Source organism: Hemitrygon akajei, chromosome 27 (assembly GCF_048418815.1).
Source record: "Hemitrygon akajei chromosome 27, sHemAka1.3, whole genome shotgun sequence".
NCBI classification, from domain to species: Eukaryota; Metazoa; Chordata; class Chondrichthyes; order Myliobatiformes; family Dasyatidae; genus Hemitrygon; species Hemitrygon akajei.
In genome coordinates, this window is record NC_133150.1 from 19,531,014 (window position 1) to 19,550,662 (window position 19,649).

General features: G+C 40.1%; 1 protein-coding gene and 1 long non-coding RNA gene across 2 annotated transcripts in view; one reads left to right on the top strand and one right to left on the bottom strand.

The window, feature by feature from the left end:
• LOC140717158 (diphosphoinositol polyphosphate phosphohydrolase 1) overlaps positions 1 to 2,438 on the top strand; it is a 76,059-nt gene extending 73,621 nt beyond the window's left edge. The window contains exon 5 of the mRNA XM_073030442.1: positions 269 to 2,438. Coding sequence (XP_072886543.1) covers positions 269 to 468 — 200 coding nt within the window. The 3' untranslated portion in view covers positions 469 to 2,438. The remainder of the gene's footprint in view (positions 1 to 268) is intronic.
• LOC140717160 (uncharacterized) overlaps positions 1 to 19,649 on the bottom strand; it is a 32,407-nt gene that overhangs the window by 7,681 nt on the left and 5,077 nt on the right. The window contains exon 3 of the long non-coding RNA XR_012096468.1: positions 13,491 to 13,619. This is a non-coding gene — a long non-coding RNA (uncharacterized lncRNA). The remainder of the gene's footprint in view (positions 1 to 13,490; positions 13,620 to 19,649) is intronic.

Consider the following 19,649-nt stretch of genomic DNA (forward strand, 5'->3'; position numbering starts at 1 on the left):
CAGTAATGTTAGATGAACATCTAACTTTGGCAAGCCTTTAAGTATTTGGCTTTTTTACTTTCTCATTTAGCAAGAATTAGTATACGTCCATGACCACAAATATGTCCATGTAGAACAACTGAACTATAAAACTGTTAAACTCTTATATCCAAGTTGAACACGGTGTAGAATCCTTTCATAAATTGTAACTTAAAAAAACTTGTCTTATTCCTCTACTATCCTTGCAATAAATTTCTCAATTATGCTTAATCTATTTCCTTTTATTTAGGGCGGAAAAGGGATTGGTTTAAAATAGATGATGCCATTAAAGTTCTTCAGTGTCATAAACCTGTACAGGCCTCATACTTTGAAACCTTCAAACAAGGCTATTTGGCAAATAATGGAACTCCTGTTGTTGCAACATTATCTGAAGAGAAGGCCTCAACATATGCTGTTGCCAATCAAAGTTCAGTATCCAGTATTAGATGACTGAGAGGAGCTCCACAGTAATTGACTCAAGTACATCAAGTCCCAAAGGCATGGACTTGAAATGTGTTCAGTGAAAGAATGTTTGATCTAGTTTGATTGCTACTATACATTGTATATGTATAAATAAATTTTGCATGGAGACCTGCGCAATGTTGATAACGATACTTTATATTGTGATGTATAATATAGTGCTGAAGATGAAAGCCATAACTAGTAAGGTTTTTTGTTAGATATTGTATATTTTTGATAGAATTGTGAAATTAAGGTACTGGTGTTGCATCCAATTGTCTCCCTGGTATTGCCCTTTGAAGTTCCTAATTGTAAGGTGGCTTGGATTTCAACTTAGGGATATTTGGATGCCAAATTTAGTTCTCTGCAACTTTTTATATACAGCTTTTGTAAATTTTTGCTGGCTTATCACGTACACCACTGCTGTTTACGAAAAACGAATGGAAGCAAAGAAACGGTTGATCACAGACTTGTATTATTTTGTGGAATAACATTCAAGACACATTTCATTATAACACTTCTGTTAACTTGTACACAGACTGTTGAATAAGGCCTTTAAAACATTTTTACTTGTGTAAGACTAATTCAAGCCATGCATATTGGGTCTTGTCATCTGTGGAGCTTTGGGTTGTATTCAATTTTGCAGAATACATTTGTATCTCAACTTCTTTCTCGTGTTCTGTGCTGTTCTCCCTATCGTTCTACACTGGAGTAAAAGGATGCTCTTTTTTTTGCAGGTATATCAATGTCTTAACAGACTTGAGAATTTGATGTTAAAAGTTTTGATTGTTTTTGTTCTTGCAATTTAAAAAGGAACGTTGTATACTGCTTAAGCACTTAAGCTGATTAACATTGTTTTTAAATTCTAACTCTAAACTTGACAAATGTAGAACAAAAAATACCTTGTACAGTATATTTCCCTTTTTTAAAAAAAAGATAAGCCATCTTGTTTTTTTTAAACTGAGAAATATAGCACTGTTTCTTTTGAAATGAATGCTATATATTGGTCACTTTGAAACATGTCGACACATCTAAATGATTTATTTTAAGTTTTATGTTTTAAGTCATGAATATAGAAACCCAGAATCTCCCAAAGATTATCATCAAATATTATCCTCAAACTTGCACGGTGTGGTGGCACGAGCAAGGTACATTGCTGGAGAAAAAAAAATTGTTAATTTTGGATAGGCTGCTGTCTTTAACAAAAAAAACTTTTTGGTCAAAAGTTAGGTGCATCCTTTCATTTGACCCAGTTAAAGAGCAGTGTAAATATGCTTTCACTTTGCATACTTTCCCAATTGAGTTCTTTAAGATGTTAAACAAAGATTTGAAGGTTAGAAACTGGTTTACACAGGGTGACAAGAAAAACCTAATCCTCATTCAATGGTGAGGATTTAAACAAACTGGAGTAGCAAAAATGAGTTTTCTCAGAAACATTGCCCTCTATTCTCTAGTGTTATTTAAAAGTGACAGCTGTTGTCAACTGTTTTACTGCGCTTAAGTATGACCTGAAAATGTGAGAAATTAAGTTACAAAGTAAAATTGAGTAGTGAATTGTACTTCTGAAGAGGAAAGATGAAAATCTTGTTAATATGTAAAATAAAAAGGTGAAGAAACCAATGAAATCAGTTGATTATGACCACTTAATGTTTTCAGCTTTTACCTGCAATTAATGCACTGTACATACGTGTCAATTTTGGTGCTTTCCTGTGTAAAGCCTTAGATGGAAAGGATAAGTGCTGGCTTTTACAATAGCCCGTATTGGTAAAAAGAAATACACAGCATGTTATCCAGTCCTTCACATTTTAATGCAACCTTTATACTTCACCTGGAGAGAGTTTCACTGGAAATGTCTTGTTGTTTTACCTGACTTGAGTGTGATGCACATGTGAGGCAAGAGATTGAAGATTGTAATAAACCTGTGCCAACGAATAAAAACACACCAGTATTTCAGAAGACAATCGTTGACTGGATTTTTTTTGTCAAATTACAAAGTGCATTATTGTTTTATATTATGTGATTTACATTGGTGATGTGATATCATTGAGATTTGATGTAAATGAAGCTTCAGATGCTTATTCATAAAGCATAAAATGTTAGTCCAAATCTTGTATATTCTCTGCAAGTTCCCATACTTGACAATGTTTAATGTGTCATACCTCAAACAATTACAGTATTGTTATGTTTACCATGCTCATTTAACATGATATTAGTAGATACAGGCAGTCCCTGGGTTACGAATGAGTTCTGTTCCTAAGTCCGCCTTTAAGTCAGATTTGTACGTAAGTTGGAACAGGTACATCCAGTATTATTTAGCGTCAGTCAAACGTTTGTCTTAGTATATAGTATATATTTTGCCTTTCCATGTATATAAAACATTTAAGAAACATATGTATTTCAATAATTAAACTACTGCATTGCTTAGTAATAATTGTAGCTTTCATCAGGGCAGGGCCTTTCATATGCTCCATTATTCTCACTTTATCCTTTAATTACAATTGTTCCCATCGTTGACTGACTATAGCCTAACGCTTTTCCAATGACTGGCATTTCACCTCTTACTGATCGCTTTATTATTTTCACTTTATTTTCAATCATGATCGTTTTCTGTCAACGGAACAGAAACACTATGAATTCAGCAGCAGCAGTGGGTCCTGAACTCCCTCGGCTCCTAAAGTCCAACTGCACTGAGACAGGTTAAATGGAACAAGTGGAGCCGGTGCTGACTGGAAAGGGGGGGGGGGGTTGGTCAGGGTGAATCTTGCTAAGAAAAATTTAAGCCAAATACAAAGTTACACACTCAACACAGTGTTAACGGCAATGACTTAAAATGGCGGATGGCATTCTCCTTCCTCAATCCAATAAATGTTTAATATAATAGGCTTTATGGCAGGGTGTTCGTAAGTTGGACGTTCGTAACTCGGGGACTGCTTGTAGTTTCATCCTTTGGTAATAAATTGGGAACCAGCACCAATTTTACAAAGTCAATGACCATGAAAAAATTATTTCCTGCAATTTGTTGACTTTCCTGACAGGAGGAGGCCATTTAGCCTGTCATGCTCAAATCTATTTGATACAGTTATTCTGTTAATTCCATTATTTCTTCCTATACTTGTCCCTTCAAGTGTATAAGTTTGTTTGAACATGATTAAATCTGCTTTTATCGGGTTTTCAGTTAATGCATTTGTGATCACAGCAATCTTTTGAATTGACTTTTTCTCATTAATTATCTTTTAGGTTTAACCATTTCTCATTTTGTTCTCTGTAAAATCATTGCCAATTTTGAATGTCTACTGGAATTCCTCTGCTCAAGAGTTCAAACCCAATCAAGTTGCTCCATGTAACTGAAATCCTTGTTGATGAGCACTTTGTGGTACCGAGGTTTTCCAACTGATTCCATCCAATGTTTCACTAAGGTTACATGCTTTATTAGATTCCATGCCCTGCTGCTGGTAATAAAGTAAATAATCACATGTGCTTTTCTTAATTGTCACCTTGTCTTAACTTGCCACCTTCAAAGATGTGCTTCCACTGACTTATGTTTCCCAGTTTATATTTAAATAGCATTTTGAACATGAACTTTTAAGTGAAGCTAAGTATAAATTTGTTTGCCAACCCATCTTATGCATTCCTAATTATGTTTGTTGTATATTTTTGTAAAGAACATAAGCAGAAGAATTAGACCTAAAAGTACCACAAGTTCATTCTGTCCTTCACTAAGATCGTGACTGATTAGGTCTTTCCTCTTACCCCTTTAATTCCTTTTGGCACAAATATCTGTCAGTCTCTACCTTTAATACATTCAATGACCCTCAGCTGTCTTACCTCTAAGAAATAATTCCTTCTCATCCTGATTTTAAATGGGTAATAGCTTATTCTGAAACCAACCATATCACATAGTCCCTACAAGGGGTGATATTATTTCAAAATTCATTCAATTCTGCTTAGAATCCGATTTCCAATAACATCACCTCTCATTTGGCAACTTGATGTGCGCAATGTGATTTATACTGGGGAGAAAACAACATAAAAGAGAGTGACTGCAGACTAAGTTCATTATTTTCTCTATTCCACTTGGATATGTCTTTGGCCTTCTATGTGGCTCTTAAAGATGTCCATTATAAATGGAAGGATAACACCTCATAATCTGTGTGGGAATACTGCATACTGCAGGTCTTTAGGACCTCATCTGGAATTCAGATACTCAGTCCCTTGCTCAGCTGATATGACTGAACCTTTTTAAAGCTTGTGTTTTCAAAAGCACACTTGTTTTCACACTTTTCCAGTTCTGATCAAGAACCCTTGAGCTGAGCACTGACTTATTTCTCCCCATTGATGCTGATTGCTTCCAGTACCATTTTTAATTTTGAATTTCTAGCCTCTGGTGTTTTTGGTCTATTTTAAATTTTGTCATTTAAATCCTCTATAAACAGTGAGCCAAAAATCAAACTATTGTAGATGCTGAAAATCTGAAATATTAAAAAAAGGGAGAAATATTTGTCAGTCTAGGCAGCATTTGTGGGGAAACTACATTACAAGTCCCTAAAATCCAGCTGTTTGGCATGGAACCACTACTGTTTTCTTGCATATATAAACAAGCCTGGCTGTAAGTACTGGTGAAGGGTCTCAACCTGAAATATCAACTGTTCATTTCCCCTCATTGATGCTGCTAGTCTGCTGAGTTCCTCCAATATTTTGCACAGGTTGCTCAAGATTTCCACCATTATCAGAATCTCTTATTTCCTGCCATATGTTAACAACTTTAGAATTTTTGTATTTGCAGAAATTAGAATTTCTTGGCAACTGGTTGTCTTTATATTTTGTTCAACTATACTCAGCTGCTGAATTTTTCAGAATTCAGTAAGCTGCCAATTGACTGCTGTTTTTGCTCTTCTGTTGGGAACCTGCCCGTTGCATTTATCAGGTGAGATGTAGAAATGCTTATTCCATTACTGTAAATGGAAAAGACTAGGATACTCAGGTAAGTATTTAGTTTTGAAAGAACCAAACAGGTTTAAAACTTCATGAAGCTGTTTTGTAATGCTATTTTTTGTTTTTTTAAAATAGTGATTTTTTGCAAGTTTCTGAATTATAATTCGATACAAGTTTTGGCAGGAACACTGCTTAAATGAGGGATGTGGCATAATTTTTAAAGTTCTTTCAGTGGTTTTCTGAACTGCTAGTTTTTTCAGCACTGTGCAATAAGACATAACCCTTAATGGCCACATAACTGAAAATCAGATGGCTTTAGTGAGGAATTACACACTGAGAAATCTGAACTAGTGCAACATCAGTGAATTAGAGAGCAGGTTGCATGTTTTTTTTTTTGCTTGTAGGTGATCCCTTATGATTGATGATTGCTTCCAATCTGGTTCTTAGGTGATTGAGGACTTCAATCTGGGACCTACATATTCCAGCACAAATGGTGCCTGAAAGGACAAGCAAGTCAGTAGCTTGTGAGGTGTTGTGCTCCTGCAATTTGATGCATATAATTGGTGGTGTCAGCACCATCCCAAGTCTGCCTTCTCCACATAAGTGTGCATGGGTTAAGGATTCCCAGGGTCAGATAGGCTGCTTTTTATTCCCTCCACAGGGCATTGAAGATGTCCTTAAATTTTGCTGTCTCCACCTGACTTCTATATGTGACAGCTTGGAATAGGATGTGTACTTTTGGGTACCTGGTCAGCTTGTAAATAATGTAGCTTCCCCATTGGAGCCAACCCAAGTGTAATTAGGGCCTCAGTACTGCTCTGATAGGGATCTTGAACTGGGATATTTTTTTCCCTTATCTTTCCAGTGGTTTTGGAGGACTTTGGGGGAAAGAAATTGTGCTAGAGGTGCCTTCTCAGTTGTTCAAGTCTCAGAAACAAAAGGAATAGAGTTCATTGCTTTCTGAGCTGTTTGGTATGCTGGTAACTACCTGGTAACCTCTAGAATTTAGATGACATACTACTGCCATAAATTCACAGAGATTTCGGCTCAATGATGATTGCATAAATTGGTTGTAGATAAGGCTTTAAACTAAATAGGATAGGCATTGGAGTGGACTTCAAGAATGGATATTTAATCATTCCTGGAAATAAGAGAGCCATGTTTGTGAATGAGAAGTTGTCAAGCAAAATGTGAAAGGCTGGGTTGGGAAATGTTAAACCCAAGTATGCAGCACAGAGCAAATCAAGAGTTACTTAAAATGGGTTTAAAACAAATTAAAGATTAACTGTCTTATTTGAATGCATATAGCATTTACAATACGTTGGGTGAATTGTGCACAAATAGCAATGTTTGAATATGATCTAATAGCTATTACAGAGATGTGACTCCACGGTGACTACAACTGGATCCTCTTTATTTCAGGTTATATGATGCAAAATAACAGAAAAGAGGGAAAAGGGGACAGGTCGTGTTAATCAGCAGGTGTATGAGCAGTATTGAGTCATGATACAGAGGCTGTGGGTAATGTTGAATCAGGTTGAGTTGAAAACACGAATCATGGGAATACAAAGACATAGATGTGAGTAGTCTATACACCCGGAAAACATTATCATAGAGCATAAACAGGAAATATCTAAGCATATTTGAAGGAAAATGTAATTATCGTGCAGTATTTTGACCTACCAACTTGTAAGAGTACCATTGAGTACTTGTGGGATATCAGGGATTGCTGCTCAGAACGCTATGTTACAAACCTATACAGGAACATGTTATTTTGGTTTTGGACATTGAGTAATGAGGAAGGATTAGTAAGATCGCTTAGTGATCATAATATGATAGGACTTCAGATGCAGTTTGAGAGTAAATACTAGAGAACAGAACCACCATCTTCAAATTAAGTGACAGCAATTAAAACAGTACTGTGTGAAGATGGAGTTGTCTGCAGTGGACCAAGAAAATAAGCTAATAGACATTGTTAGATATGACAAATATTCAGGCAGTTGGTGCATAACTCAGTGGAATTGTCCCAATTAGATTCAGAGGCACTGAGGGTAGTGAGTGTCAGGAATTTTCTTGTAGACCAAATGATTAGAAAGAGATAGATAAATAGTTGAAAGATAAAAAAAAATTGGGAGTTATGAGGAACTATCTGTATATCACCATACTTAAGCAGATGACAATAAACTCCATAAGATTGGCACGGAACTTTTGAGGTCCGCATAGATTATCCAAGATCATATTAAATAGTGGACTAGATTGAACAGCCTAGTAAATTACGCCCGCTCCTATTACTATGTGATAGTTTTTTCAAAGTCATACATCTGAAAAAAAATTATAATGTCCTCAAATATATAAGCCACAGTAATACAGCCCAACTAATGATCTTAAACATGGAGCTGGGAAGCCTGCATAGGACTCCCAATGAAATAAGTCTGTTCTTGCTTCACAGGGAAGGTCTGTAAATGTGCAATATGAATTCTGATTTTTTTTCAAAACTTGCATGTACTTTATTTCATAAATATATACACACTAATATGCAATAACAACTAGCAGCCCACGCTGTTCCAACAAATGTATTGCTAGTTGTAAACAGTGTAAATTCTTAAGTGGCAAAAATAACTTTATGATTAGGCAATATTCTTATGTCCTTTTCCTGAAATTATTTGCATAATATGCACGTTGCGATACAACCTCAAACTATAAAGATGACTACAGCAACGGAAGGAGAATTAATGTAATGGTCTGTAAGATAGACCATTTTTCTACTGTCCGAGATTAGTGTGAAAGATAAAACAACCATATAGAGCAAGAAAGCCGTTAGCTTTCTACTTGGTTTTGCAACAAAACGTTATCTTTTGTGGTAAGAAATAATGGTTGCTATATATCCAAATACCAGTTAACATTAATTGCTCTTCATATGTTATGTGTATGCTAACCAAATATATCTGGTGAATCAGTAGAAATTCCAAATCATTATGCTGTAATACTTTGCAGGACTGGATCATTAAAACCCTAATGCACTTGGGGTTTGTCTTCCCTGTTCTTCTTACTGACTTACCCATATTGTGATTTAAGGTTATAAACACAAATGCCTTAAAGTGGACAATGTTACGAACATCTGAACAAAGACCTTGGTCAGACCCCACTTGGAGTACTGTGTTCAGTTCCGGTCACATCATTACAGGAAGGAAGTGGCTATCATAGAGAGAGTGCAGAGGAGATTTACAAGGATATTCCTGGATTGGAGAGTGTGCATTATGAGAATAGGTTGAGTGAACTTGGCCTCTTCTCCTTGGAGTGATGGAGGATGAGAGGTGACCTGATAGAGGTGTATAAGATGATGAAAAGCATTGATCATGTGGATAGCCAGAGGCTTTGTTCCAAGGACTGAAATGGCTAACACAAGGGAGGCATAGTTTTAAAGTGCTTGGAAGTAGGTACTGAGGGGATGTCAGGGTAAGTTTTCACACAATGGTGGGTGCACTGCTGGTGACAGTGGTGGAGGTGGATAGAGTAGGGTCTTTTCAGAGACTCTTAGACAGGTACATGGAGCTTAGAAAAACAAGCTATGCAGTAGGGTAATTCTAGGTAATTTCTAGAGTAATTTAGATGGTCGGCACAACATTGTGCACCAAAGGGCTAAGAATGCACTGCAGATTTCTATGAAATTTATGTAAATAACCTGAATTAGATATTCATCATGATGGGATGGTTCAATAAGACTTCATTCATTCACAGTTCTAATATATATTTTAAAAGGTTGTTGGTATTAGACTAGTTATATGCATGTATTTTTGTTACATAGAATGCACAAAATGATGAGGCTTCCTGCTGTGACAAGTTACTGATCTCATGTGCTTCTGAAAAGAACAAACTGACAACTATAAATTGTATCTAAAGATGAAAACAAAACTAGAGGAGGCACACTGGCCTAAATTATAAAGATAGTCTATTGATGAATCTAATTCGAACCTGCTTATTTAATAGATGTCATCTTTTATGAGTTAGGAATTACTGCCAAATATGTTTGATTATCATGTATTAACAGTACAATTTGAGGCATTAATTTGTGTACATATAACACAAGAGATCCTGCAGATACTGGAAATCCAGAGCAACACACACAAAATGCTGGAGGAAGTCAGCAAGAGGGGAATAAAGACCCAACTTTTCAGGCTGAGATGCTTCAGCAGGACTGGAAAAGAAGGGGTGGGGCAGAAGCCAGAATATGAAGGTTGGGGAGGGGAAGGAGATAGGTGATAGGGGAGACCAAGTGAGGAAGGAAGGGTAGGTAGGTCATTGGGGGGGGGGGGGGGGGGGAAGGGATTAAATAAGAAGAGGAGGCCACAAGGGAGCACTGGATACAATAGATAATGCTGACAGACTCACAGGTCACCTCACCTCACCTGGAAGGACTGAATGGTCATACTGGGTTCATCTATTGAATCTGGTTCTCCTTTACATCAATCAGACTTGACATAGATTGGGGCAACACACACAAAATGCTGGTGGAACGCAGCAGGCCAGGCAGCATCTATGAGAAGAATTGTCGGCATTTCGGGCCGAGACCCTTCGTCAGGACTAACCGAAAGGAAAGATACTAAGAGATTTGAAAGTAGTGGGGGGAAGGGGAAATGCGAAATGATAGAAGACCAGAGGGGGTGGGATGAAGCTAAGAGCTGGAAAGGTGATTGGCGAAAGTGATACAGAGCTGGAGAAGGGAAAGGATCATGGGACAGGAGGCCTAGGGAGAAAGGAAGGGGGAGGTGGGGGAGCACCAGAGGGAGATGGAGAACAGGCAGAGTGATGGGCAGAGAGAGAAAATAAAACAAACAACTAAATATGTCAGGGATGGGGTAAGAAGGGGAGGAGGGGCATTAACAGAAGTTAGAGAAGTCAATGTTCATGCCATCAGGTTCCTCCAACCTGAGTGTGGCTTCATCTTGACAGTAGAGGAGGCCATGGATTGACATATCAGAATGGGAATGGGACGTGGAATTAAAATGTGTGGCCAGTGGGAGATCCTGCTTTTTCTGGCGGACTGAGCGTAGGTGTTCAGCGAAACGGTCTCCCAGTCTGCGTTTGGTCTCACCGATATATAAAAGGCCACACCTGGAGCACCAGTCGCAGTATACCACACCAGCCGACTCACAGGTGAAGTGTCGCCTCACCTGGAAGGACTGTCTGGGGCCCTAAATGGTGGTGAGGGAGGAAGTGTAAGGGCAGGTGTAGCACTTGTTCCGCTTACAAGGATAAGTGCCAGGAGCGAGATCGGTGGGAAGGGATGGGGGTGGACGAGTGGACAAGGGAGTTGCGTAGGGAGCGATCCCTGCAGAAAGCAGAAAGATGGTGGGAGGGAAAGATGTGCTTGGTAGTGGGATCCCATTGGAGCTGGCGGAAGTTATGGAGAATTATACGTTGGACCTGGAGGCTGGTGGGGTGGTAGGTGAGGACAAGGGGAACCCTATCCCGAGTGGGGTGGCGGGCGGATGGGGTGAGGGCAGATGTGCGGAAAATGGGAGAGGTGCATTTGAGAGCAGAGTTGATAGTGGAAGAAGGAAAGCCCCTTTGTTTAAAAAAGGAAGACATCTCCTTCGTCCTGGAATGAAAAGCCTCATCCTGAGAGCAGATGCGGTGGAGACGGAGGAATTGTGAGAAGGGGATAGCATTTTTGCAAGAGACAGGATGGGAAGAGGAATAGTCCAGGTAGCTGTGAGAGTCTGTAGGCTTATAGTAGATATCAGTAGATAGGCCGTCTCCAGAGATGGAGACAGAAAGATCAAGAAAGGGGAGGGAGGTGTCAGAAATGGACCAGGTAAATTTGAGGGCAGGGTGAAAGTTGAAGGCAAAGTTAATGAAGTCAACAATTCCCATTCTGATATGTCACACATTTTAATTCCACGTCCCATTCCCATTCTGTATCCATGGCCTCCTCTACTGTCAAGATGAAGCCACACTCAGGTTGGAGGAACAACACCTTATATACCGGCTGGGTAGCCTCCAACCTGATGGCATGAACATTTACTTCTCTAACTTCCGTTAATGCCCCTCCTCCCCTTCTCAACCCATCCCTGACATATTTAGTTGTTTGTTTTTTTTCTCTCTCTCTGCCCATCACTCTGCCTGTTCTCCATCCCCCTCTGGTGTTCCCCCCCTCCCCCTTTCTTTCTCCCGCAGCCTCCCGTCCCATGATCCTTTCCCTTCTCCAGCTCTGTATCACTTTTGCCAATCACCTTTCCAGCTCTTAGCTTCATCCCACCCCCTCCGGTCTTCTCCTATCATTTCGCATTTCCCCCTCCCCCCACTACTTTCAAATCTCTTAGTACCTTTTCTTTCAGTTAATCCTGACGAAGGGTCTCGGCCCGAAACGTCGACAGTGCTTCTCCTTATAGATGCTGCCTGGCCTGCTGTGTTCCACCAGCATTTTGTGTGTGTTGTTTGAATTTCCAGCATCTGCAGGTTTCCTCGTATTTACTCATAGATTGGGGGATTGCTTCAACAAGCACCTTCTGCCACAAAAGGTGGGATTTCCTGGAGACCATCCATTTCAATTCATCTTCCCATTCCCATTCTCGTTACTGTCATAGCGAGGCCACACACAGTCTGGAGGAGAAACACCTCATATTCTGTCTGGGTATCCTCCAACCTGATGACACAAACATCTATTTCTTGGCTTCCAATAACTTCTCTGCTGCCCACCCACCCCATCTCACTTTTTCCATTTCCCATTCTGGTTCCCCTCCTACTCCTCTTCTCTTTTGTCTATCACCTTTCTCTAGTGCACCACCTCCTTCCTTTTCTTCCATGGCCCACTGTTATTCCTCCTTCAGTCCATTCCTTCTTCTGGCTATCGCCTCTCAGCTTCTTATTTCATCGCCCACACCCTCATCCACCTGCCCTGGGTTTTGCCTATCACCTGCCAGTTTATTCTCCTTCCCCATTAAGTGACAATGAATTTACCTAAATTATTCAAATTCACCCACTGTTGTATACATCCACAATTTAATCTGCTACACAATTAATTCACTGTAGAAACAAATTCTGTCACATTGAAATAACTATCAATGAAAATGTTGGGGAGTAGGTACAGAGGAGATGTCAAGGGTAAGTTTTAAACTCAGACGGTGGTGAGTGCATGGAATGGGCTGCCGGCAACGGTGGTGGAGGCGGATACGATAGGGTCTTTTAAGAAGCTTTTAGATAGGTACATGGAGCTTAGTAAAATAGAGGGCTATGGGTAAGCCTAGTAATTTCTAAGGTAGGGACATGTTTGGCACAACTTTGTGGGCCGAAGGGCCTGTATTGTGCAGTAGGTTTTCTATGTTTCTATGAAAACTTTGTCATTTATAGAAATGTGTAACCATAGAAATGAACTTGGTGGCTTATGCTAATTACTTAACAATAATCACATTCCAAGTTCCAAGATCTTGTGTCATTGAAATTGCATTATTTGCTCCAAAGTTTCACTTCATTGCAAGAGGAAGAAGAGCCTTTATTTTCCTGATAGCATTCAGTATACCTAAAAGTGCATCTGAATTTGTGATGCCCTATGCCTCTTGTACCTGACTGACAGGTGGATTCAATCTGAACAATGCTTCTGGGGTTTTGAATTTGGTATTCTCAGATCATCTACACAGGGCAAGTCTTCTCCCAGAAGTATCCAGTGCATGAAGTGAAGCTATTTTCTGTAAGAGGTAGCTATCCCTAGTGTCAAAAATGATGGGGTTGCTCATAGATTGGGGGATTGCTTCAACAAGCACCTTCTGCCACAAAAGGTGGGATTTCCTGGAGACCATCCATTTCAAATCATCTTCCCATTCCCATTAACATTCTCGTTACTGTCATAGTGAGGCCACACACAGTCTGGAGGAGCCCGATCCACTCCCTCCTCCCCCATTAAATAGCACATTAATGCTTGATCAAGCACAGCTTAAAAGTAAACTTTCAGAAGGCAAAAGATATGATCATTAGTTTAATTTACAGTCCAAAAGGAACAGCGTGTGAAAGAAACAGATGTTCATCTGACATAAAGCAGGTTGTAGATGGAAAAGGTAGATATTACTTAATTATAGCCATCTTACCTATTAATGCACAATGTTAAAGCATGGATGTCTGACGATATCAGGAGACAAATCAAACATGCCTTCACTCAAGACTTGCGCTCTGCACAATGCTTCTCCTTCTCTTCCATCATGCAGGTGCAATCACAGCTGGAAAGTGAGAATGAAAGTTGGGTTCCATAATATTGATCCATGTCCAAAGAATGAAAAAGAAGATGGAATGCTTAAGGCACCACATTATTCTTACAGTCCCTGTCAGATTTTAGGAAAAGCGCCATCCAGCCGGCTTATAGAATGCACCCACAAACAGAAATTCGATAACCACATTTGCTTGTTTGCAGGATTGCTCAGGTACAAGTGCTCGACAAAACTTTGCAGGGCTTGAACCAAAAAATATGTTAACATAATGTTGTGGAGCAAGGAGTCACTCTCACGAATATATATTCTGGTAAGACGGAGAAATATTTGTAACCTGCTGCTGTGGAAGAGAGGGAAACCTGTTCATCTCCACGGTTATGTATCTTTCTCTGTCTCTTTGTTGCACTCTTTCTGTTATTTATACTATCACCTTCCCTACATTATTTTCACATGACTTGTAGATCCCTGCAATTAGCTGAGATTTAATAGTATTATGCCTAAGACATCCTTATATTCAATTAATACTTGAATTGCCATTGTGGTGGTATCACGAGCAAGTCCAGAAGACACGTTAGCAGACTTAGACCATTCAGCTCATCGAGTCTGCTCCAGCATGCAATCATGGCTGATCTCTTTTCCCTCTCAACTACATCCTCCTGCCTTCTCCCAGTAACCTTCAGTGCCCTTATCAACCTCTGTCGGAAATATAGCCAATGACTTGGCCATCACAGCCATCCGTGACAGTGAACTGCACAGATTCACCACTGTCTGGCTAAAAGATTCCTTGCTCTAAAGGGATGTCCTTGTATTCTGAGGCAGCTCCCCCTGGTCCTAGACTCTCCCCTATTGGAAATATCCACGTCCACCCCACGTAGGCCTTTCAACGTCCAGTAGATTTCAATGAGATCTACTCCCCCACTCCTCCCCCATTCTTCTAAATTCCAGCAAATACAGGCCCTGAGCCACACATTAACACTTTCATTCTTGGGATCATCCTTTGGACCCTCCCCAGTGGTAGCACATCATTTCCCAGGTAAAAGGACCCAAAACTGCTGACAGTGTGGTCTGACCAATGCCTTATAAAGACTTAGCATTACATCTTTGCTTTTTCATTCTAGTCCTATCAAAATGAATGCTAACGTTTGCCTTTCTCGCCGGACTCAGCCTGCAAGTAAACCTGCATCCTGCACTGGGAGGCGGAAACCTCCAGTTTCTGAATTTGCCTCTCATCTAGAAAATAGTCTGCACCATTCTCCTTCCACCAAAGTTCATGGCCGCTGTATTCCATCTACCACTTCTCCTGATCTCAACCTGTCCAAGTCCTTATGCAAACTCTCCATTAACTTAAGCTCCCTGATCAAATCTGGTTCAATACAGAACACCCAATCCAGTATTGCCGTTTTCCAAGTGGGCCCAACTACAACCTGCTCTAAAAATAGAGCATTTCAAAAAGTCCTTCTCTTGGGATACAGCACCAAAATGATTTTCCCAATCCTCCTGCATGATAAAATCCCCCACGACCATCATAATGTTGCTGTTTTTATGTGCTTTTTCTATTCCCTGTTGCAACTTTTACCCCACATCCTGGCCACAGTTTGGAGGCCCATATACAGTATGTTTTCCAGCACACCTTTTCTTAGATAATAGGCCCAAAAGACCCTTTTTACACTTGCAGTTTCTTAACTCCATCCATAACAATTCTCTATCTTCTGATCTTTTGTCACTTCTTTCTAAGGATACCAACAAAGCCACGTCACCCTGTTTTCCCACCAAGCGTGTCCTTGCGATTCTTTGTGTATCCTTGGATATTAGTTCCTAGCTGTAACCTGTTTTCAATCACATCTCAGTGATGTTATACAAGAGCAATTACCTTATTTCGCGTAGTCACACATTCAAGCATAACACCTTCAGTCCTGTATTTGCCACACATTTGCTTCTCATGTTGCCTTAAGTTAAATTCCTATCCTTTCAAAACTCTTTGTCTTTATTTCTCATTCCGGTGACTTCCATACCTCTCCTGCACTCTTCTTCCCTTTAATCCATATTTTTCTAAGCCCCAACTATTTATTTTAAAGGCCCATCCACAAGCTTTAGTTGTGCGATTCGCCAGGATCCATCATGGTTCAGGTGGAGCCCCTCCCATTAGAACAGCTCCCTCCTTAGTTTCCTTACGGGGAAATCCTGCCTGACAAATCTGTTTGAATTATTTCAGGAAATAACAGGCAGGATAGACATAGGAGAGTCAGTGGATGTTGTTTACTTGGATTTTAAGAAGGTCTTGGCCAAGGTGCCACACACGAGGCTGCTTAACAAGATAAGAGCCCATGTTTTTACAGGGAAGACACTGACACAGATAGAAGATCGGCTGAATGGCAGGAGGAAAAGAGTGCGAATAAAGGGAGCTTTTCCTGGTTGGCTGCTGGTGACTAGCGGTGTTCTGCAGGGTTAAGTGTTGGGACCACTCCTTCATGTTATATGTCAATGATTAGGGTGACGGTACTGATGGCTTTGTGGCCAAGTTTGTGGATGATATGAAGATATGTGGAGGGTCAGGCAGTGTTGAGGAAGTAGGGAGTCTGAAGAAGGATTTTGACAGATTGGGAGAATGGGCAAAGAAATGGCAGATGGATATAGTATAGGGAAGTGGTTTAGTCATGCACTTTGGTAGAAAGAGTAAAGGTGCAGGCTATTTTCTAAACAAGGAGAACATTCAGAAATCAGAGGTGTAAAAGGATTTGGGCATCCTTTTGTAGGATTCCTTGCAGGTTTACTTGCAGTTTAAGTTAGTGATAAGGAAGGAAAATGCGATGTTAATATTCTATCAAGACGACTAAAATATAAAATCAAGACTTTATAAGGCATTGGTCAGACTGCACTTGGAGTATTGTGAGCAATTTTGGGCCCCTTATCTAAGAAAATATGTGCTGACGTTAGAGAGGTTCCAGAGGAGATTTGCATTAATGATTCTGTGAATGAAAGAGGTAACGTATGAGGAGCGATTGATACTCTGGGCCTCTGTTTGTTGGAGATTAGAAGAATTAGGGGAGGATCTCAATGAAACCTCTCAAATATTGAAAGGCCTGAATAGAATGGATGTGGAAAGGATATTTTCTATAGTGGGGGAGTCTAGGACCTGAGATCACAGCCTCAGAATAGAGGGATATCCATTTAGAACAGAGATAAGGAATTTCTTCAGCCAGATGGTACAGAATCGGTGTAATTAATTGCCACAGATGGCTGTGAAGGCAAATCTTTGGGTATATTTAAAGCAGAGGTTGATAGGCTCTTGATTAGGCAGGATGTCAAAGATTACAGAGAGAAGGCTGGAGAATGAGATTGAGAGGGATAATGTATCTGTCATGATGGAGTGGTGGAGCAGACTTGATGGGCCAAGTTGCCTAATTCTGCTTCTATACCTTATAGTCTTATTGTCTTCCTCCACACCTATGTCTGTGCCATGCATTTAGCCCCTTGATCTTATTAACCCTTTGCCAATTTCTCAGGTCACAATCCAAAGTTTATTTCCTTTTTGGTTCTGCATTTTAATTCAGTCCCTGTGTTCTAATTTCGGATCTCTTTCCTTGTTCTTCTGATGTCGTGGGTACCCACACAGACCACAAAACCTGGACTCTTCCCCTTCCACTCCAAATTCCTCTGCAAATCAAATCAGGTGTCCTGAACCTAGGCACAAGCCAGACAACACAGCCTCTGGGACTCTTCTCCTTGTTACGGAGAATTGTGCCTATTCCCTTGAGTATAGTATCCCTACGTACAACTGTTTCTCTTCCTTCCTCCCTCTTGAATGGCTCCCTGAATGATCGTGCCACAGTTTGGCTGCTTGTCCTCCCTGCAGCCCCCACACTCACCCACACAGCTAGCAACAATCTCAGACCACCTGGGCAAGCTCAATGTCTCAGGTGCTTCCAGAACCACCTCTTGGATCCCTCGATCTGCCTCACAAACATTCACACCCTCTTGTCCCCACCCACAGATTGAATTTGAACCAGTCAATCTAATTGCTGTGGTTGCCTCCTGAAACACAGTTATCCGGGCAACTCTCTCCCCCCTCCCTAATAAACCACAATGCTTGAAACTCATATTCCAGATCATCAACTTTGAGCCCGAGTTCCTCCAGCTACCAAATACTTGCAGCAGATGAGGGGACGAAGAGGCTGTAGAGTGGATGAGATGAAAATCATAATGTAAATGATCATATCTGATCTCACTGAATAACCTCAGTGGCCTCTTCATTAGGAACGTCCGTACACTTGGTTGTTAGTGCAAATATCTAACCAACCAATCGTGTGGCAGCAACTCCATACTTAAGAGCACGCAAATATGGTCCAGAGGCTCAGTTGTCCTTCAGACCAAACAACGGGGAAGAAATGTGTTCTAAGCGACTTTAACCGTGGAATGATGGTTAGTGCCAGATGGATTGGTTTGAGTATCTCAGAAACTGCTGATCTACTGGGGTTTCATGGACAACAGTCTCTGGAGTTTACAAAGAATAGTGTGGAAAACTATATATCTACGCACACGCACACACACACATACATACACACACAGTGCGTGGTAGTTCTGTGGATGAGAATGCCTTGTTAATGAGAGAGGTCAGAGGAGTATGGCTAAAGTAGTTCAAGCTGACGGGAAGTCAACTGTAACTCAAATTACCACATGTTACAACAGGGGTTTGCGGAGGAGCATACCTGAATGCATAAGTGGATGGGCTGCAGCAGCGGAAGTCCATAGTGGATCCACTCCTGTACCTAATAAAGAGGTCACTGAGTGTATCTGGACCACTTACACTTCTACTTCTTGTGATCTTACTCTTCTGCACGTTTCTCAAATGGATATGCGACGCATGATCATCCAATCAATCTGGAACACAGCACTGACAGTGCAAATTTGCAACCTGAAGATTTACACGGACAGTAATATTTTAAAATTTGATATTCTTATAATATAGGAAATGACATTTCTATTTGAATTAACAGGGCTCAGTAAAATATATCAGATATTAACAATTTCTACCCTATTAAACCTAACACTGGCGCAGGTGGTAGCAAGCCGTACTTGATTTTATGATCTTTGCTATCTCAGTGCTGTGTTTATAGATTTGTCTTTTTGATGTCTGTTCAGCTGGCTGTAAACTTTCACAAAGCGGGTTCTAAAGGAAACTATTTAACATTTAAGCCAATTCAGATTGGTTGATCATTGATTCATTGTCTATAGGATTTTGAATATTTCAAGGTTCATTCTGTAGGTAAAGTATGCGTGTACAACTCTGATATTTGTCTTCTCCAGAAAGCCATGAAATGCACAAGAAGTCCGCAAAGCTCGCGGACCCCAGAATCTTCAACATAAACAATATCAGAATCAGAATCAGACTTTAATCGCCAAGTACCTATGCACATACAAGGAATTTACTTCCGGCAGATGTTGTCTCTCTGCTCATAACAATAATAATGATAAATATAAATGAAAATATAGATTATACATACAGGTAGTGCAATCTTTGTTTATATATTTGTTTATATAAATATCATATCTTCGTTAGAAAACAATATCTTTGGGTGCAAAGTATTTTAGCATATTCCGTACCATCAGGAAACTATAAACTATTTAATCCTGGGAATATTTTGTGTCATACCACAGGAGGGCGCTGTAGCCCAGTGGTGAAAACGGAAAGCACTCGCGTCTGCCGCCTTCTTTTATAGGGAAAAGTAATAATTCGAAGAGTTTTCAGTTTCTACCAGAGTTCCAGTTTGACCCTGCAATTATTGTGTAAAACTCAATCAACCATTGTTTATTAACAAGGGATTTGTGTCCCTGAGAATTTTCTCGTTGGTGCTTTAGAAGAACTTTGTGTTTTAGAAGTTTGACTCGGAGCCCAGTGGCTTCTCTGCGATAACGTTCAAAGAATGTTTGAAGCCGTTGTTAGTAATAGTCTGCTTCGAAAATACAATCTCAGGCGAAAGCGATACTTCTGCTTTTAGTGTAGACAATGACTTGATATTTAGTGATGGAATCAGCTACAAAAAT